We start from the raw sequence: 22,749 nt of genomic DNA, 5'->3' as shown, positions 1-22,749 counted from the left end.
TGGATCAATAGAAGGTGCTGTACATTATACGATAAGAAAACAGAATACCCCTTTAAGCCGTGTACCTCCAAATCAAGCAAAAGTACAACAAGCAGTCCCATAGGTGAAGTTCTTTGTACTGCCACCTTGGGCCTTGTAGTCTCACTTACCTGATGGGCTTCTCTTCAAGGAAACTTCTCCATGATGGACTGGGGTAACATAATCCACGTTGCCGTACATGTTTAGAGGCAGACAATGAAAATGAGCCAGGTTCACGCAAAGAGGGCTTATTGTACAAGGAGATAAAGCTCAGAATAAGCTCAGATGATGGCGGAGACACATGTTATGTACGATTACACATTTGTACATCATGTTTGGGCCTGTGATACAATGAACAGGAAGAGATAGGGAGAGTAAAGTGTCCCCGAAGATGACATTGACATCACTGCTCAGGAAACCAAGAGGGATTGTTGGTGAGGCTGCATTATAATACGCTCAATATACATAGATAGGCCGTGTCTCTGCTGACAGGGAACTAAAGATGGCCTGAATCTTAGTATTAATTGTATTGCGGTATTAATTAGACTTATTATATTGTATATAGGTAACGTGTGCAGGGTTGGCCACAAGAACAGTAATGGATTGTAGACTTCATGGGATTTACTTTAAAGTAATGAAATAGCAAAGTGAACAGGAACAATACTCAGCAACACAGTAGAGAATTTTCTGTCATCAGCGCCTGACCTGTACAAAGGGAGTCTCCATCTCCCTCACATGGAATAGTCATTTGGTGACAACCATGGTTCCTCATAAAACTTCTTCACGTGTCTCACTCCAGTTCATCAGCGTGTATTATCCCTGTACTGTGACATCACTGTGTGTATTATCTCTGTACTGTGACATCACTGTGTGTATTATCTCTGTACTGTGACATCACTGTGTATATTATCCCTGTACTGTGACATCACTGTGTGTATTATCCCTGTACTGTGACATCACTGTGTGTATTATCTCTGTACTGTGACATCACTGTGTGTATTATCCCTGTACTGTGACATCACTGTGTGTATTATCCCTGTACTGTGACATCACTGTGTGTATTATCCTGTACTGTGACATCACTGTGTGTATTATCTCTGTACTGTGACATCACTGCGTGTATTATCTCTGTACTGTGACATCACTGTGTGTATTATCTCTGTACTGTGACATCACTGTGTGTATTATCTCTGTACTGTGACATCACTGTGTGTATTATCTCTGTACTGTGACATCACTGCGTGTATTATCTCTGTACTGTGACATCACTGTGTGTATTATCTCTGTACTGTGACATCACTGCGTGTATTATCTCTGTACTGTGACATCACTGCGTGTATTATCTCTGTACTGTGACATCACTGCGTGTATTATCTCTGTACTGTGACATCACTGTGTGTATTATCTCTGTACTGTGACATCACTGTGTGTATTATCTCTGTACTGTGACATCACTGTGTGTATTATCTCTGTACTGTGACATCACTGTGTGTATTATCCCTGTACTGTGACATCACTGTGTGTATTATCCCTGTACTGTGACATCACTATGTGTATTATCCCTGTACTGTGACATCACTGTGTGTATTACCCCTGTACTGTGACATCACTGTGTGTATTATCTCTGTACTGTGACATCACTGTGTGTATTATCCATGTAATGTGACATCACTGTGTGTATTACCCCTGTACTGTGACATCACTGTGTGTATTATCTCTGTACTGTGACATCACTGTGTGTATTATCCATGTAATGTGACATCACTGTGTGTATTATCTCTGTACTGTGACATCACTGTGTGTATTATCCCTGTACTGTGACATCACTGTGTGTATTATCCATGTACTGTGGCATCACTGTGTGTATTATCCCTGTACTGTGACATCACTGTGTGTATTATCCCTGTACTGTGACATCACTGTGTGTATTATCTCTGTACTGTGACATCACTGTGTGTATTATCTCTGTACTGTGACATCACTGTGTGTATTATCCCTGTACTGTGACATCACTGTGTGTATTATCCCTGTACTGTGACATCACTGTGTGTATTATCCCTGTACTGTGACATCACTGTGTGTATTATCTCTGTACTGTGACATCACTGTGTGTATTATCCCTGTACTGTGACATCACTGTGTGTATTATCTCTGTACTGTGACATCACTGTGTGTATTATCCCTGTACTGTGACATCACTGTGTGTATTATCCCTGTACTGTGACATCACTGTGTGTATTATCTCTGTACTGTGACATCACTGTGTGTATTATCCCTGTACTGTGACATCACTGTGTGTATTATCCCTGTACTGTGACATCACTGTGTGTATTATCTGTACTGTGACATCACTGTGTGTATTATCCCTGTACTGTGACATCACTGTGTGTATTATCCCTGTACTGTGACATCACTGTGTGTATTATCTCTGTACTGTGACATCACTGTGTGTATTATCTCTGTACTGTGACATCACTGTGTGTATTATCCCTGTACTGTGACATCACTGTGTGTATTATCCTGTACTGTGACATCACTGTGTGTATTATCTCTGTACTGTGACATCACTGTGTGTATTATCCCTGTACTGTGACATCACTGTGTGTATTATCTCTGTACTGTGACATCACTGTGTGTATTATCCCTGTACTGTGACATCACTGTGTGTATTATCCCTGTACTGTGACATCACTGTGTGTATTATCTCTGTACTGTGACATCACTGTGTGTATTATCCCTGTACTGTGACATCACTGTGTGTATTATCCCTGTACTGTGACATCACTATGTGTATTATCCCTGTACTGTGACATCACTGTGTGTATTACCCCTGTACTGTGACATCACTGTGTGTATTATCTCTGTACTGTGACATCACTGTGTGTATTATCCATGTAATGTGACATCACTGTGTGTATTATCTCTGTACTGTGACATCACTGTGTGTATTATCCCTGTACTGTGACATCACTGTGTGTATTATCCATGTACTGTGGCATCACTGTGTGTATTATCCCTGTACTGTGACATCACTATGTGTATTATCCCTGTACTGTGACATCACTGTGTGTATTATCCCTGTACTGTGACATCACTGTGTGTATTATCTCTGTACTGTGACATCAAATCACACTATGTGTATTATCCCTGTACTGTGACATCACTGTGTATATTATCTCAGTACTGTGACATCACTGTGTGTATTATCCCTGTACTGTGACATCACTGTGTGTATTATCCCTGTATTGTGACATCACTGTGTGTATTATCCCTGTACTGTGACATCACTGTGTGTATTATCCCTGTAATGTGACATCACTGTCTGTATTATCCCTGTACTGTGACATCACTGTGTGTATTATCTCTGTACTGTGACATCACTGTGTGTATTATCCCTGTACTGTGACATCACTGTGTGTATTATCCCTGTACTGTGACATCACTGTGTGTATTATCCTGTACTGTGACATCACTGTGTGTATTATCCCTGTACTGTGACATCACTGTGTGTATTATCCCTGTAGTACTGTGACATCACTGTGTGTATTATCCCTGTACTGTTACATCACTGTGTGTATTATCCCTGTACTGTGACATCACTGTGTATTATCCCTGTACTGTGACATCACTGTGTGTATTATCTCTCTACTGTGACATCTCTGTGTATATTATCTCAGTACTGTGACATCACTGTGTGTATTATCCCTGTACTGTGACATCACTGTGTGTATTATCCCTGTACTGTGACATCACTGTGTGTATTATCTCTGTACTGTGACATCACTGTGTGTATTATCCCTGTACTGTGACATCACTGTGTGTATTATCCCTGTACTGTGACATCACTGTGTGTATTATCCCTGTACTGCGACATCACTGTGTGTATTATCCCTGTATTGTGACATCACTGTGTGTATTATCTCTGTACTGTGACATACTGTGTGTATTATACCTGTACTGTGACATCACTGTGTGTATTATCCCTGTACTGTGACATCACTGTGTGTATTTTCCCTGTACTGTGACATCACTGTGTGTATTATCCCTGTACTGTGACATCACTGTGTGTATTATCCATGTACTGTGACATCACTGTGTGTATTATCCCTGTACTGTGACATCACTGTCTGTATTATCCCTGTATTGTGACATCACTGTGTGTATTATCCCTGTACTGTGACATCACTGTGTGTATTATCCTGTACTGTGACATCACTGTGTGTATTATCTCTGTACTGTGACATCACTGTGTGTATTATCTCTGTACTGTGACATCACTGTGTGTATTATCCCTGTACTGTGACATCACTGTGTGTATTATCTCTGTACTGTGACATCACTGTGTGTATTATCCCTGTACTGTGACATCACTGTGTGTATTATCCCTGTACTGTGACATCACTGTGTGTATTATCTCTGTACTGTGACATCACTGTGTGTATTATCCCTGTACTGTGACATCACTGTGTGTATTATCCCTGTACTGTGACATCACTATGTGTATTATCCCTGTACTGTGACATCACTGTGTGTATTACCCCTGTACTGTGACATCACTGTGTGTATTATCTCTGTACTGTGACATCACTGTGTGTATTATCCCTGTACTGTGACATCACTGTGTGTATTATCCATGTACTGTGGCATCACTGTGTGTATTATCCCTGTACTGTGACATCACTATGTGTATTATCCCTGTACTGTGACATCACTGTGTGTATTATCCCTGTACTGTGACATCACTGTGTGTATTATCTCTGTACTGTGACATCAAATCACACTATGTGTATTATCCCTGTACTGTGACATCACTGTGTATATTATCTCAGTACTGTGACATCACTGTGTGTATTATCCCTGTACTATGACATCACTGTGTGTATTATCCCTGTATTGTGACATCACTGTGTGTATTATCCCTGTACTGTGACATCACTGTGTGTATTATCCCTGTACTGTGACATCACTGTGTGTATTATCCCTGTAATGTGACATCACTGTCTGTATTATCCCTGTACTGTGACATCACTGTGTGTATTATCTCTGTACTGTGACATCACTGTGTGTATTATCCCTGTACTGTGACATCACTGTGTGTATTATCCCTGTACTGTGACATCACTGTGTGTATTATCCTGTACTGTGACATCACTGTGTGTATTATCCCTGTACTGTGACATCACTGTGTGTATTATCCCTGTAGTACTGTGACATCACTGTGTGTATTATCCCTGTACTGTTACATCACTGTGTGTATTATCCCTGTACTGTGACATCACTGTGTATTATCCCTGTACTGTGACATCACTGTGTGTATTATCTCTCTACTGTGACATATCTGTGTATATTATCTCAGTACTGTGACATCACTGTGTGTATTATCCCTGTACTGTGACATCACTGTGTGTATTATCCCTGTACTGTGACATCACTGTGTGTATTATCTCTGTACTGTGACATCACTGTGTGTATTATCCCTGTACTGTGACATCACTGTGTGTATTATCCCTGTACTGTGACATCACTGTGTGTATTATCCCTGTACTGTGACATCACTGTGTGTATTATCCCTGTATTGTGACATCACTGTGTGTATTATCTCTGTACTGTGACATACTGTGTGTATTATACCTGTACTGTGACATCACTGTGTGTATTATCCCTGTACTGTGACATCACTGTGTGTATTATCCCTGTACTGTGACATCACTGTGTGTATTATCCCTGTAATGTGACATCACTGTGTGTATTATCCATGTACTGTGACATCACTGTGTGTATTATCTCTGTACTGTGACATCACTGTCTGTATTATCCCTGTATTGTGACATCACTGTGTGTATTATCCCTGTACTGTGACATCACTGTGTGTATTATCCTGTACTGTGACATCACTGTGTGTATTATCCCTGTACTGTGACATCACTGTGTGTATTATCCCTGTAGTACTGTGACATCACTGTGTGTATTATCCTGTGCTGTGACATCACTGTGTGTATTATCCCTGTAGTACTGTGACATCACTGTGTGTATTATCCCTGTACTGTGACATCACTGTGTGTATTATCCCTGTACTGTGACATCACTGTGTGTATTATCCCTGTACTGTGACATCACTGTGTGTATTATCCCTGTACTGGGACATCACTGTGTGTATTATCCCTGTACTGTGACATCACTGTGTGTATTATCCTTATACTATGACATCACTGTGTGTATTATCCCTGTAGTACTGTGACATCACTGTGTGTATTATCCCTGTACTGTGACATCACTGTGTGTATTATTCCTGTAGTACTGTGACATCACTGTGTGTATTATCCCTGTACTGTGACATCACTGTGTGTATTATCCCTGTACTGTGACATCACTGTGTGTATTATCCCTGTACTGTGACATCACTGTGTGTATTATACCTGTACTGTGACATCACTGTGTGTATTATCTCTGTACTGTGACATCACTGTGTGTATTATCCCTGTACTGTGACATCACTGTGTGTATTCTCCCTGTACTGTGACATCACTGTGTGTATTATACCTGTACTGTGACATCACTGTGTGTATTATCCCTGTACTGTGACATCACTGTGTGTATTATCCCTGTATTGTGACATCACTGTGTGTATTATCTCTGTACTGTGACATCACTGTGTGTATTATACCTGTACTGTGACATCACTGTGTGTATTATCCCTGTAGTACTGTGACATCACTGTGTGTATTATCCCTGTACTGTGACATCACTGTGTGTATTATCCCTGTACTGTGACATCACTGTGTGTATTATCCATGTACTGTGACATCACTGTGTGTATTATCCCTGTACTGTGACATCACTGTCTGTATTATCCCTGTATTGTGACATCACTGTGTGCATTATCCCTGTACTGTGACATCACTGTGTGTATTATCCCTGTACTGTGGCATCACTGTGTATATTATCTCTGTACTGTGACATCACTGTGTATATTATCTCAGTACTGTGACATCACTGTGTGTATTATCCCTGTACTGTGACATCACTGTGTGTATTATCTCTGTACTGTGACATCACTGTGTGTATTATCTCTGTACTGTGACATCACTGTGTGTATTATCCCTGTACTGTGACATCACTATGTGTATTATCTCTGTACTGTGACATCACTGTGTGTATTATCCCTGTACTGTGACATCACTGTGTGTATTATCTCTGTACTGTGACATCACGGTGTGTATTATCTCTGTACTGTGACATCACTGTGTGTATTATCCCTGTACTGTGACATCACTGTGTGTATTATCCCTGTACTGTGACATCACTGTGTGTATAATCCCTGTACTGTGACATCACTGTGTGTATTATCCTTATACTATGACATCACTGTGTGTATTATCCCTGTACTGTGACATCACTGTGTGTATTATCCTGTACTGTGACATCACTGTGTGTATTATCCCTGTAGTACTGTGACATCACTGTGTGTATTATCCCTGTACTGTGACATCACTGTGTGTATTATCCCTGTAGTACTGTGACATCACTGTGTGCATTATCCCTGTACTGTGACATCACTGTGTGTATTATCCCTGTACTGTGACATCACTGTGTGTATTATCCCTGTACTGTGACATCACTGTGTGTATTATACCTGTACTGTGACATCACTGTGTGTATTATCTCTGTACTGTGACATCACTGTGTGTATTATCCCTGTACTGTGACATCACTGTGTGTATTATCCCTGTACTGTGACATCACTGTGTGTATTATACCTGTACTGTGACATCACTGTGTGTATTATCCCTGTATTGTGACATCACTGTGTGTATTATCCCTGTATTGTGACATCACTGTGTGTATTATCTCTGTACTGTGACATCACTGTGTGTATTATACCTGTACTGTGACATCACTGTGTGTATTATCCCTGTAGTACTGTGACATCACTGTGTGTATTATCCCTGTACTGTGACATCACTGTGTGTATTATCCCTGTACTGTGACATCACTGTGTGTATTATCCATGTACTGTGACATCACTGTGTGTATTATCCCTGTACTGTGACATCACTGTCTGTATTATCCCTGTACTGTGACATCACTGTCTGTATTATCCCTGTATTGTGACATCACTGTGTGTATTATCCCTGTACTGTGACATCACTGTGTGTATTATCCCTGTACTGTGACATCACTGTGTGTATTATCCCTGTACTGTGACATCACTGTGTGTATTATACCTGTACTGTGACATCACTGTGTGTATTATCTCTGTACTGTGACATCACTGTGTGTATTATCCCTGTACTGTGGCATCACTGTGTGTATTATCTCTGTACTGTGACATCACTGTGTGTATTATCTCTGTACTGTGACATCACTGTGTGTATTATCTCTGTACTGTGACATCACTGTGTATATTATCTCAGTACTGTGACATCACTGTGTGTATTATCCCTGTACTGTGACATCACTGTGTGTATTATCCCTGTACTGTGACATCACTGTGTGTATTATCCCTGTACTGTGACATCACTGTGTGTATTATCCCTGTACTGTGACATCTCTGTGTGTATTATCCCTGTACTATGACATCACTGTTTGTATTATCCTGTACTGTGACATCACTGTGCGTATTATCCCTGTACTGTGACATCACTGTGTGTATTATCTCTGTATTGTGACATCACTGTGTGTATTATCGCTGTACTGTGACATCACTGTGTGTATTATCTCTGTACTGTGACATCACTGTGTGTATTATCCCTGTACTGTGACATCACTATGTGTATTATCCCTGTACTGTGACATCACTGGGTGTATTATCTCTGTACTGTGACATCACTGTGTGTATTATCCCTGTACTGTGACATCACTATGTGTATTATCCCTGTACTGTGACATCACTGGGTGTATTATCTCTGTACTGTGACATCACTGTGTATTATCTCTGTACTGTGACATCACTGTGTGTATTATCTCTGTACTGTGACATCACTGTGTGTATTATCCCTGTACTATGACATCACTGTGTGTATTATCCCTGTACTGTGACAATTCTGTGTGTATTATCCCTGTATTGTGACATCACTGTGTGTATTATCCCTGTACTGTGACATCACTGTGTGTATTATCCTGTACTGTGACATCACTGTGTGTATTATCCCTGTACTGTGACATCACTGTGTGTATTATCCCTGTACTGTGACATCACTGTGTGTATTATACCTGTACTGTGACATCACTGTGTGTATTATCCCTGTACTGTGACATCACTGTGTGTATTATCCCTGTACTGTGACATCACTGTGTGTATTATCTCTGTACTGTGACATCACTGTGTGTATTATCCCTGTACTGTGGCATCCCTGTGTATATTATCTCTGTACTGTGACATCACTGTGTGTATTATCCCTGTACTGTGACATCACTGTGTGTATTATCTCTGTACTGTGACATCACTGTGTGTATTATCTCTGTACTGTGACATCACTGTGTGTATTATCCCTGTACTGTGACATCACTGTGTGTATTATCCCTGTACTGTGACATCACTGTGTGTATTATCCCTGTACTGTGACATCACTGTATGTATTATCCCTGTACTGTGACATCACTGTGTGTATTATCCCTGTACTGTGACATCACTGTGTGTATTATCCCTGTACTGTGACATCACTGTGTGTATTATCCCTGTACTGTGACATCACTGTGTGTATTATCCCTGTACTTTGACATCTCTGTGTGTATTATCTCTGTACTATGACATCACTGTTTGTATTATCTCTGTACTATGACATCACTGTTTGTATTATCCCTGTACTGTGACATCACTGTGTGTATTATCTCTGTATTGTGACATCACTGTGTGTATTATCGCTGTACTGTGACATCACTGTGTGTATTATCTCTGTACTGTGACATCACTGTGTGTATTATCCCTGTACTGTGACATCACTGGGTGTATTATCTCTGTACTGTGACATCACTGGGTGTATTATCCCTGTACTGTGACATCACTGTGTGTATTATCTCTGTACTGTGACATCACTGTGTGTATTATCTCTGTACTGTGACATCACTGTGTGTATTATCCCTGTACTGTGACATCACTGTGTGTATTATCCCTGTACTGTGACATCTCTGTGTGTATTATCCCTGTACTGTGACATCACTGTGTGTATTATCTCTGTACTGTGACATCACTGTGTGTATTATCCCTGTACTGTGACATCACTGTGTGTATTATCCCTGTACTGTGACATCACTGTGTGTATTATTCCTGTACTGTGACATCACTGTGTGTATTATCTCTGTACTGTGACATCACTGTGTGTATTATCTCTGTACTGTGACATCACTGTGTGTATTATCTCTGTACTGTGACATCACTGTGTGTATTATCTCTGTACTGTGACATCACTGTGTGTATTATCCCTGTACTGTGACATCACTGTGTGTATTATCCCTGTACTGTGACATCTCTGTGTGTATTATCCCTGTACTGTGACATCACTGTGTGTATTATCTCTGTACTGTGACATCACTGTGTGTATTATCCCTGTACTGTGACATCACTGTGTGTATTTTCTCTGTACTGTGACATCACTGTGTGTATTATCCCTGTACTGTGACATCACTGTGTGTATTATCCCTGTACTGTGACATCACTGTGTGTATTATCTCTGTACTGTGACATCACTGTGTGTATTATCCCTGTACTGATGTCAGAGACCGTGGCCAGTCACGTGGCGTCACAACACATAGACACTAGTATCACAACACTGCATGACTCATGTTGCTGAGGCCTGTGATTGGGGCCTCTGTGGTCTCTGACATCAGGCAGAAGACCCTAAGACAGCAGGGAGTCACGCCGGAGTCCAGGGGAGGTGAGTAACACAGTTTTTTTTATATTTGATCACCTTCTCTGAAGAGACCCCAAAGTATAAAAGCAGTTTGGTTTGGCCGCGTTAGGGTCACCTTATTTAAATGGTGTTTTCCCCATGTAAATCTTCACCTCCATTGCTGAGATATCGCTGATTTTGTCCATATGCGAATTAGCTATGTAGAGCAACAAGGGTGGGATATCTTGGCTTTGGAGGTAGTGATACACAAGGGGAAAAAAAACATTTGATTCAGGGGACCCTATCTATCTGCGAGGCTGGGGTGATATGCTGGGTTCTGGTGGCAGAATCCTTTTAAAGAGGAACCATCACCTCTAGTTACATATCAATAGTTGTAAATACTTGCATTTCTCTTTAAGTAACAACCCTTGAGCACCTTATCTAAAATAATTGCAAACCTACTGCTACTGCAAGAAACTATATCATCTCCCCTCTGTGAGACTGACACCGGAGGATGAGCGTCCTACAAGCATGGGACGAATGATTCATCAAGGTGACACAGCACTTCAATGGCTCAGAGAACTGAATTTTTGGACAATACAATCCATGTGAAGAAATCACTATGGGACATTATACTGTGTAGAAGACCACTATGGGACATTATACTGTGTAGAAGACCACTATGGGACATTATACTGTGCAGAAGATCACTATGGGACATTATACTGTGCAGAAGACCACTATGGGACATTATACTGTGTAGAAGACCACTATGGGACATTATACTGTGCAGAAGATCACTATGAGACATTATACTGTGTAGAAGACCACTATGGGACATTATACTGTGCAGAAGATCACTATGGGACATTATACTGTGCAGAAGACCACTATGGGACATTATACTGTGTAGAAGACCACTATGGGACATTATACTGTGCAGAAGACCACTATGGGACATTATACTGTGTAGAAGACCACTATGGGACATTATACTGTGCAGAAGATCACTATGAGACATTATACTGTGCAGAAGACCACTATGGGACATTATACTGTGTAGAAGACCACTATGGGACATTATACTGTGCAGAAGATCACTATGAGACATTATACTGTGCAGAAGACCACTATGGGACATTATACTGTGTAGCAGACCATTATGGGACATTGTACTGTGTAGAAGACCACTATGGGACATTATACTGTGTAGAAGACCACTATGGGACATTATACTGTGTAGAAGACCACTATTGGACATTATACTGTGTAGAAGACCACTATGACACATTATACTGTGTAGAAGACCACTGTGAGACATTATACTATGTAGAAGATCACTATGAGACATTATACTGTGCAGAAGATCACTATGGGACATTATGCTGTGTTGGGGGTTGCTATGAGACATTATTTTGTCACAGGGATGTTTGGTATGAATTGAGAGGGGTAAGGGAGCATGCTTTCTGAATGCCCCGGGCTTATGGTGCCCTTATTCCAGTCCTGTACAACATCTATAATATAAACTTCAAAGTGTGATGACCATAGTGCATGTAATTGTGTGCAGCATTATTGCTTGAATGCACATGGCGGCTACTTGCATTACAGATTAATTTCAGAGCCATTTCCCATTTTGTACTGACAGTGACCCATCTCTCTGGTTGTTACTACTAGAGATGAGCGAACGGCGTTCGATCGAATTGATATTCGATCGAATATCAGGCCGTTCGAGGTGTTTGATTCCAATCGAACACCAGGTGGCAAACTCACTAAAAATTTGATTCCCCTCCCACCTTCCCTGGCGCGTTTTTTGCACCAATAACAGGGCAGGGGAGGTGGGACAGGAACTACGACAATGTAGGTAGTGAAAAAAAAATCGGAAAAAGGAATTGGCGGCCGGAAACTGATAACCTCCAATTTAGACGAATGGTGGATTTACCAGTGAGACACTGACACTGATTGATGGGCATGTTAGGTATTGAACTCCACCAATCTGATGGTGATGCGGATCCTCCTTAGAAACATTTTTAGGGGCAGCGCTTGATAAACAGCCCATTTTGATCTCTTATTTGGGGTTTTTCTTCTGTACATGCCACTGATCACAAGGGCATGTTAGTATGTTACAGGAGCACGGGTGAAAACATACTTGATCTTTGTAGTTGTTGGATAAACAATATTATGTATGGAAGTCAAGGAAGTCTTAGGTGGGTCACAACATGCAGGGTTTGTGTTTATCGAATGCCATTCAAGGGCCTTGCATGATCTGACCATGGGGTGGGAGATATATCATTTCTGTGAGTCATACAAAGCATTTGATTATACAGAAACCATTACATACTGTATTGTGTGAGTCTACTCTCACTTCCTTTTCCTATTTTATATATTTAAGGATAATTTCATCATGTTGCCCACAGCGGTGGGGTCAGGATGTAGAACTTAGAAATAGGGTGGACACGGGATAAATCAGTCATTGGTGGGGCTGAAGAGGAACAGAGAAGAGGATCAGAACTGATTGAGAAGATGTCGGGTAAGGCTGGAGGAATCATCTATATGGTGGGAAGGCTGAAGACCCGAATTCCTCCCTCATTTTTGTTTCATCTACAGGAGATCAGGACATGGAGGATCATCCTTACATAAATGATGTCATATTGAGGGAGTTACCCCCTGTACCAATGACGGAGAGAAATGGACCTAAAGAGCTAAGCAAAAGTAGAGTACAAATTCATTTCTATCTACGAGCAATGCCGTGTTATAATTTTAGCTATGTGGTATCTTGGGCCTTCAGGACACAATGTAGTGGGGCTTTATACGCAAGGGTTTTTTTATATGTTGGGATATCAATTTGATTTTTAGATGTTTTTTTTTGTTTGCACTAATATTTTAGAATTATTAGACTTACCGGTATATGCCGAGGTTTTTCATTATGATGTATTATTAGTTTTGCAATATATAACACTTTCCACTTAGGGTAAATGGTTGGCAAGTAGAGATGAGCGACTACTGTTCGGATCAGCCAATCCAAACAGCACGCTCGCATAGAAATGAATGGATGTAGCCGGCACGCGGGGGGTTAAGCGGCCGGCCGCCGTCAAAGCGGAAGTACCAGGTGCATCCATTCATTTCTATGGAGCGTGCTGTTTGGATCGGCTGATCCGAACAGTACTCGCTCATCTCTATTGGCAAGTAGTCCAAGGAAAAAAAAATCAGAGTGGTGTTTACCTTATGTATTTTTTTAGTATCATTTTACTTCTTTACAGTACAGTGCAGAAATTTTACACATGTGAAAAACATGCTGCAAAGTAGGAACGCTTTCAGAAATAGAAGGGTTAATAGTTTATTTTTGTCAAGTCACACAATGAAGTGATGAAGAAAAGAGAAATCTACAGTAAATCCCATCAATATTTGGTCTGTTCTTTGCTCTTTGGAGGAGGAGTCCTGGATGTGATTATACGGCCCCCGCATAGTCCTGTTCTCATCATCATCTAGTCTGTCTGGGATGACATGAAGAGACAGAAGGATTGGAGCAAGCCTACATCCACAGATCTGGCTTGGGTACCTGGGCACTAGATCTTCCCTCCATGTAAGGAGGCTTGTTGGGGCGCCCGGCGCTCTAGCCTCAATTGCATTTTGTGCACATCTGTGCAAGACATTAGTTTGGCAGTGAGCAGCCTTAGCTAGGTAGGGCTTTAGTTAGAATTTTGCCCTAGTAATTGCGCAGGGAACTCCCACTTTAGCTAGCCTCAAATCTAAATGTCATATGTGCTGTGGCTCTGTGTGTGGCCCAGCACTGTTACATGTTTTTGTCTGTGTCCTATGTGTTGTGGAAGTGGGTCTCCCTTCCGAAATTGTAGCTAGTTGGTTAGGACCTATGTCACACTGCCTGTCAGCTTCCTGGCTGTGCTGCAACAGCAGGTGGCTAAAGTGGATGCGGCCCAGTAAAGTAACTGGGAGCAGACGGTTAAGTTTGTGTTAGTCTTGCAGTGCAGTAACTGCAAGACTTTATAATTCATCTGCGGCTGCTCTGTCCTGCAGAGAACTTATCTACTTAGTTTCAGTTTGTACGCAGATGGTGTAGTTGCCCGGCAGTGACATTAACTGTCGGGCTTTGTTCACACCAGGGTGCTCTGCGGTTCAGAGCCCAGTGGGCTCTGCAGGATATTTATTATTTAGTTTTTTTAATATATATCCTGCCAGTCATAACACTCTCTGCCAAGTTCCTTCAAAAACTGTCTGCAAGTAGCGAGAAGAACTGATGGAAGGCAAAGGGCAAAGGTCACACCAAATATTGATGGGATTTAGATTTCTCTTTTTTTATTGACTTTACTTTTTTAATTGACAGAAAGAAATTAACACTTGTTTCTTTTTGGGTATACTATAATTTTCTATAGTAATTAGCCGTGTAGGATGGTGCTTGGTCTAGATGGACTTAGTAGCTCCCTCCTGTACTTGACCCAGCTATTACAAGGCTGGGACACACAGAGGCAGCAGCACATATCCTGTTAAGGAATTCTGACTTTATAGAAGGAGATGTCCCGAGCAGATCACTTGTCTATTAGCCTAAGGTGGAGAACAGGTACAAAGAACTTCTCTGAAGGACTCAACATTCCTGTATTACAGATAGAGTCCATTGACTTGAAAAGGAATTGTGTAATGTTTAAGTTTCCCTGCGGAGGCGCTGTAGGGGAATTTAACAAATGCTAATGGATTCCTCCACAGCTGATTGCTAATTGCCCCCAAAGCTGGATGTTTGTGATCAATGTATCAGGAGCAAATCCAACCTAAGAAGATTGTCTAAAGAAGACCTTTAATATGTTGATGAGATAAGCGATGTATTATAGATCTTGGCATTTATATTCCTTTGTTCCTATAGTTTCTTCTCTGACGCTTATAGGAAAAAAAAAAGATCATTATGTGACATACCAGTATAATTTTTTATTTGCCAGTTGAGTCCTGTTTTCGGAGGAACTGGTCCATAGCATCCAAAGTGTCGCTCCTTGGTATTATTGCGCTGCTATTGATACTCCTGATAATCGTATGTGCCTACTGTAAGTATAAGGGAATTGATACTATAGGAGGAGATGGGTGGATGTCTATAGTTGTTTTTTGCAGATCTGTGGGTTCTGTTGCAATGTTGAGGTCAATGAACTTATCCATTGTTATGTTTCTCAGCTATCTCTGTACACATAGAGGAAGGGGAAGAGAGAAATACAAGGAAACACCACAATGGTACGTAGGCAAAGATCCTAAAACTAAGAATGTGCCCAGATATACTTTTTCTTACCCTATAAGGGGTAATAACACCAAGTTAGACGACCCCCTGATAAGATGCCTCAGTTAGCCAAGAACCACAATGAGTAGGGTTCCCACCTATATTGATTAAATCAGAAGTAACCCAATAAAATTGAATGGTGGCCATTTATTTCAAGGGTTTCTTTTTTTTTTTTAACTTGTTGAAGTGAAAATTTAAATTTAAGGTCCTTTCAAATAGACCAAGTCTTGGCCCCCCCCACCAGTCAGCTGATGCTGTAATACCAAGCCCAACCACTACTGTAAGTATGGAGCTGTGATGCGGGGCTTGCTGGAATGGAACAGCTTCTTCAATCAGCTGATCAGTGAAGGTGCTGATGGTTAGACCTCTACAAATCTGATATTGATGGCTTATTCTAAGCATAAAGCATTTACTTTCTCTCATGTAAGAGTACTTCTAAATCCAGGGAACTCCTTTAAATTAAAAATAGAAGGGCCTGTGACCCATATTAGTCTAGGACAAGATTCACATAGAAATGTCTATATGTTTTCAAAGCAACACTTCTGTCTCATGAAGACCCATCTCACAAAATTAGGATAAGTAGAATAGTTGTCAGGTAGAGTATGGTTGGTTGGTAGAGTATATCTCCAACATGCTTATGCCAATATACGGTTTCCCTTATAGATATGAGTTACATCATAATCAGGCTTTAGTCCTTACAAACATGGCCTCCAACGTATGACCTCAAAGAGGCATGTTCAGCCACTGGACATGAATATAAGACAATGGTGGATCACATGGCTATACCAGTGAGAACAAGAGTCAGAAAAGTTAAAGTTTAGGCCATCCTAACCCATTAAAGGACATTTAGGGGGTTATATGGCACTTCTGTTCATCATGATTTTTACTTTATTATGTCTTCTTCGCAGAATCAGAGTCTAATGGGAAAGTTTTCGACAAATTGAAATATAGCACACCTGGTAAGTATACCCAGTTTTATTTAGGCCTCCATGTTTTCTTGGTGTATCGGGTCCTACTCGCACAAAGTTCTTCTAAGATTAGACAAGGCTTTCCTGAGAGTTACACACTTCAAATGACATAACTAACACTATCTTTTTTACTATTGTGTAGGGGAGTGTTTGGAGAACATTTTTGTAATCTACTTTATTAACCTATTTCACTTATTTTTTAGTAGAAATTCGGCTCTAAAGTTCTCCCTAGCAAGTCTCTAACTAAGCATTGCCAGGGGAATCCGTCCCATATTCACATTGTATTGCCAGTATGTACAGTTGGAAGTGGGGGGTCACCTGAAATAGCTGTATGTCTGGATTAATAAAACCTAGAAAAGTGGGGGGAAATTTATCAAACCCTGTAATTCAGATGTGTGCCATAAAAAATTCAGAAAGCAGGGATTTGCAACGTCCTTAGCTCATTTGTTTAAAATGTTTGCAACTTTTTGATTTCTTCACCACTCACTCCAGTTTTCAAAAGTGGGGTTGGCTAGCCTGGCTAATGGTCAGTACTCCAGATTTATCAACTTTGACGTTTTAAAAAGTCACACAATCGTTGCAAACCCAGTACCATAAAAAGTGAAGTAACATTTTAGGGCAGATGTGATAAACCCCGGAGATGCAACCGAGCAAGCGTCGTTAGCAGGCAGAGAGCAGGCAGGGAGAGGACCTGCTCTCTGCCTGAGCGTGAGGGGCGGCCGCTGGAGCAGTGCTGCGTCCACAGGGCTGCCCCAATCCACCGCTCGGTGACGGTGACGCTAAGCCAGTCCAGGACAGCTTGACCTGGACTGGCTTAGGTCAGCAAAAATGCCGCCCTCCCCGGGGCCCTGGCATAACGCCGCCTGAAGCGGTCGCTTCAGGTCGCCTCATGGGAGGTGCAGCGCTGCCCCTGCCTGATAGCCTGACCACAATAAGGACACCATGGCTGGGTTCTCACAAATTCCAGACCACAGAAACTCTTACATTCATGATCATATGCATACGTCTCAGATCGAGACAAAGATCTAAGATGTTTAGAGACATTCTTTATTTGGTAGCATTGTAAACACTCTTCCAAAATATTTAGGCGGCCGGACAGACCTTTTAATTTTTGCATTTTTTTACATGCAGTTGAGCAATATATAAAAAAAAAAAAATAGCTGCAAAAGATGAATTATTAACATAGACACTGGTGGAACTCTTACTACAGGCCGATGAAACATTTTTTGATCTCCAGTTGGACGGTTGTCTGATTTCATTTGCATCAGTATTTAAAAAAGCGATTATTTTTTTTCAGAGCCTGAGAAACATTTGTGTCCCGTAACATGGAACAAAATAGGAGGCTCGTGTTACTCTTTCTCTTTATTAACTGAAAATTGGCAAGACGCGTACAGTAAATGTGTAGAACAGAATTCCAAGCTTCTTATTCTAACAAGCAAAGAGGAAATGGTAAGTTCCCAAAGACCAAGGCGGTGATGTCGACATTGAAAAAATTAAAAGGTTAAGAGGTTCCTAATTCTCGAGGGAAATTCCATATTTTAATGCTTTTATGCCCCTGTGTCACTGATGTAACTACTGGAGATGGGCGAACTAACTCGCACCGAGATAAGTTTAACCCAAATATTGCAGTGGTATGACACCACCAGGTACGCAACAGACGCTGCAAAGAGGCCCAAGACAAACTTTTGTTTTAAAAAAAAAGCGTGAAAAACACCAGTATTGCTTAATGTTTTCAGAGTGTAGAGGGTTCATATTAGAATTTCTTGTGCACATACAGTCCTATGAAAAAGTTTGGGTACCCCTATTAATCTTAATCATTTTTAGTTCTAAATATTTTGGTGTTTGCAACAGCCATTTCAGTTTGATATATCTAATAACTGATGGACACAGTAATATTTCAGGATTGAAATGAGGTTTATTGTACTAACAGAAAATGTGCAATATGCATTAAACCAAAATTTGACCGGTGCAAAAGTATGGGCACCTCAACAGAAAAGTGACATTAATATTTAGTACATCCTCCTTTTGCAAAGATAACAGCCTCTAGTCGCTTCCTGTAGCTTTTAATCAGTTCCTGGATCCTGGATGAAGGGATTTTGGACCATTTCTTTCTACAAAACAATTCAAGTTCAGTTAAGTTTGATGGTGGCCGAACATGGACAGCCCGCTCTCAAATGATCTGAAAACAAAGATTGTTCAACATAGTTGTTCAGGGGAAGGATACAAAACGTTGTCTCAGAGATTTAACCTGTCAGTTTCCACTGTGAGGAACATAGTAAGGAAATGGAAGACCATAGGGACAGTTCTTGTTAAGCCCAGAAGTGGCAGGCCAAGAAAAATATCAGAAAGGCAGAGAAGAAGAATGGTGAGAACAGTCAAGGACAATCCACAGACCACCTCCAAAGAGCTGCAGCATCATCTTGCTGCAGATGGTGTCACTGTGCATCGGTCAACTATACAGCGCACTTTGCACAAGGAGAAGCTGTATGGGAGAGTGATGAGAAAGAAGCCGTTTCTGCACGTACGCCACAAATAGAGTTGCCTGAGGTATGCAAAAGCACATTTGGACAAGGCAGCTTCATTTTGGAAACAAAAATTGAGTTGTTTGGTTATAAAAAAAGGCGTTATGCATGGCGTCCAAAAAGAAACAGCATTCCAAGAAAAACACTTGCTACCCACTGTAAAATTTGGTGGAGGTTCCATCATGCTTTGGGGCTGTGTGGCCAATGCCGGCAGCAGGGATCTTGTTAAAGTTGAGGGTCGCATGGATTCCACTCAGTATCAGCAGATTCTTGAGAATAATGTTCAAGAATCAGTGACGAAGTTGAAGTTACGCCGGGGATGGATATTTCAGCAAGACAATGATCCAAAACACCGCTCCAAATCCTCAGGCATTCATGCAGAGGAACAATTACAATGTTCTGGAATGGCCATCCCAGTCCCCAGACCTGAATATCATTGAACATCTGTGGGATGATTTGAAGTGGGCTGTCCATGCTCGGCGACCATCTAACTTAACTGAACTTGAATTGTTTGTCCAAAATACCTTTATCCAGGATCCAGGAACTGATTAAAAGCTACAGGAAGCGACTAGAGGCTGTTATCTTTGCAAAAGGAGGATGTACTAAATATTAATGTCACTTTTCTGTTGAGGTGCCCATACTTTTGCATCGGTCAAATTTTGGTTTAATGCATATTGCGCATTTTCTGTTAGTACAATAAACCTCATTTCAATCCTGAAATATTACTGTGTCCATCAGTTATTAGATATATCAAAATGAAATGGCTGTTGCAAACACCAAAATATTTAGAACTAAAAATGATTAAGATTAATAGGGGTGCCCAAACTTTTTCATAGGACTGTATAGTTTTGTTTTGTTGTTTAATACTGAGAAAAATATCCAAATACAAGGTAGGTAGTCATCCTCAAAATAAAAGATGAGCGAACACTGTTCGGATCAGCCGATCCAAACAGCACGCACCCATAGAAATGAATGGAAGCACCTGTGAGGCCAGCCGACCGCCGGCAAAGTCAGCGTCACAGGTGCTTCCATTCATTTCTATGGGTGCGTGCTATTTGGATCGGCTGATCCGAACAGTGATCGCTCATCTCTACTCAAAATGCTCATAAACCAGTGTTTCCTGCTTTCCTGGAATGTCTAGAACACACACTCTCACACCTAGCTATTGCCTATTGTGGTGTTCCACCTGCTGGCTGAACTGTTCACAGGGAGGAGTAGTGAGCTTGTAAAAGAAACATCACAGCTGTGATCAATATCCTGAAAATAAAGCAGATACAGGGCACCAAATTTAAACAGGATATATAGTAGGAAACATTTCTTATTGACACATCCTTTTCTTTGGCCCATAACTGGATAACTACTTAAGAAGACCTCGAGATCTTTTGTTTTAAGTTCCATTATTCTACTTTCTACCAGGAATCCTTGCTGCCCTGGATGAAAGAAAAGGCGTATTGGATTGGCTTGAGGAAATTCAGCTCTAGAATGATATGGTTTGATGGAACGCCTCTCACTTACAGGTGAGCAACTGAAAGGACTATGGAGATCTGTCACAAAATCTTATTAAAAAATGCAAATTTTATACAACAAACTTTATTTTAAAAGGTGTTACACAGATGCACATTGTATGTATGCCCAAATCAAAGATGGTTGTAACTGGATATCTGTTGAGGTGGGACATTTCTTGAAGTCTGGGAGTCTTGTCTCCTTGTGGCAAGGAATTTGGCATTTAGTTCCTTATGGATGAGCACAGCATGGAAGAAATTGGTTGAATTTAATAATTTTTAGCCCATTTTTAAACTTTAAGGAAATTGGTCGGATGGATGCTATACTACTCACTTATCTTTGTGGACTGAAACACCGCATGACTGCATTAAAAAAGCAAACTTTATATTTACCTAGAGATGAGTCCAATGAGTCTCATCTTTGATGTTCCTGGTGTCTTTTCATTTTTTTCAGGATGTACACTCGCCTGCAGTGCACATGATGCACTCAAGGTCAGATTGATGTACACACATGCAAGTCACATGAGTTAAGATGACTCAGGTCTATGGGGCGGAAGTGCAGGAGATAAGAGGAGAAAAAGGGTGTTAGGCACATGCTGAAGCTAAATAGAACATTTCTATCACAACAACAGCATATTATGCACATCAATAAATGTCAGTAATTCTCTTTATATGTCCTGCATCATCGTAAGGCTGTTTTTGAGTGAAAGCAAGACCATTATAGAGCAAATTCTCCTATTGAGTCTATAATAACTAGGTTCAACGAAGACTGCAAGTCTGTCACCAGAACCCAGCATATCAACCCAGCCCTGCAGATAGATAGGTTAGGGTCGCCAGAACCCAGCATATCAACCCAGCCCTGCAGATAGATAGGTTAGGGTCACCAGAACCAGCATATCACCCCAGCCCCGCAGATAGATAGGTTAGGGGCACGTGAATTCTCCTTGTGAATCACTGCCTAGTAGATCTTCGGTATAGAGCCCATGGCTACTACATTGCAGCCACCACCAGGATATTTAATGGTGGCCATACTGGATGCTAGCAGCTTCGCTAAAGACAACAACTCATTGATTTTTCACATTTTCCTTAGATTCAAGGCAAAATCTATTCACACAAAAATATGTCAATCATTTTGTCTTTCAGCAATTGGAGTAAGAACGAACCTAATAATCTTGGTGGAACTGAACTCTGTGTAGAGATGAGACCTCAAGGCTGGAATGACCTGCACTGTGAAATCAACCTACATTACATATGCAAGAAATGACAAATCTAGGGGTGCTGGTAGACCCCAAGGCCACTAAAGACATCAACACGGTGACTGGCCAATGACCTTTCAAGGCAAAAGTGGGAGTGGCCTATTCAAGGGGTGTGGCTTTTATAAAATGGCACAGCTAAATGTAATCAGACTGCATATAATAATATCAGATTCCAGATTTTTACTGGTTAAATAAAACAAACTGTTTTATTATTTGTATTTATAACATTTAGTATTCACGTTACCTGTGTTAATTTAATGGTGTCGGTCACTACGGTTATGGGGATACCAAATATGTCTTTGTTACTTCGTATGTTTTGTGACTGTCTGTTACTAAATTGTATTATTAAATGGGAAATAGATGTATAAATGTGAAGCTAGGATCG

The 22,749-nt window shown here is 40.9% G+C and overlaps 1 protein-coding gene across 1 annotated transcript; it reads left to right on the top strand.

The window, feature by feature from the left end:
- Positions 1–13,367: 13,367 nt before the first annotated feature.
- On the top strand, positions 13,368–22,383 carry LOC142204475 (CD209 antigen-like protein C). The gene is made up of 8 exons (XM_075275787.1): positions 13,368–13,374; positions 13,452–13,556; positions 15,791–15,892; positions 16,017–16,073; positions 17,025–17,075; positions 18,382–18,533; positions 21,023–21,123; positions 22,252–22,383. The coding sequence occupies exons 1-8, from the start codon at positions 13,368–13,370 to the stop codon at positions 22,370–22,372; spliced, it is 696 nt and encodes a 231-aa protein (XP_075131888.1). The 3' UTR covers positions 22,373–22,383.
- The last annotated feature ends 366 nt before the right edge of the window (positions 22,384–22,749 follow it).

This window comes from Leptodactylus fuscus, chromosome 5 (assembly GCF_031893055.1).
Source record: "Leptodactylus fuscus isolate aLepFus1 chromosome 5, aLepFus1.hap2, whole genome shotgun sequence".
NCBI classification, from domain to species: Eukaryota; Metazoa; Chordata; class Amphibia; order Anura; family Leptodactylidae; genus Leptodactylus; species Leptodactylus fuscus.
Note: the sequence above shows the minus strand (reverse complement) of the source record. Positions and strands in the feature narration are given on the sequence as shown.

Excerpts from the sequence above, each read along its gene's own strand:
- LOC142204475 (XM_075275787.1), top strand. Across the intron at positions 13,557-15,790 it reads ACCTAAAGAGCTAAGCAAAA|TTGAGTCCTGTTTTCGGAGG; the intron begins GTAGAGTACAAA and ends TTTATTTGCCAG. Across the intron at positions 18,534-21,022 it reads TAACAAGCAAAGAGGAAATG|GAATCCTTGCTGCCCTGGAT; the intron begins GTAAGTTCCCAA and ends ACTTTCTACCAG.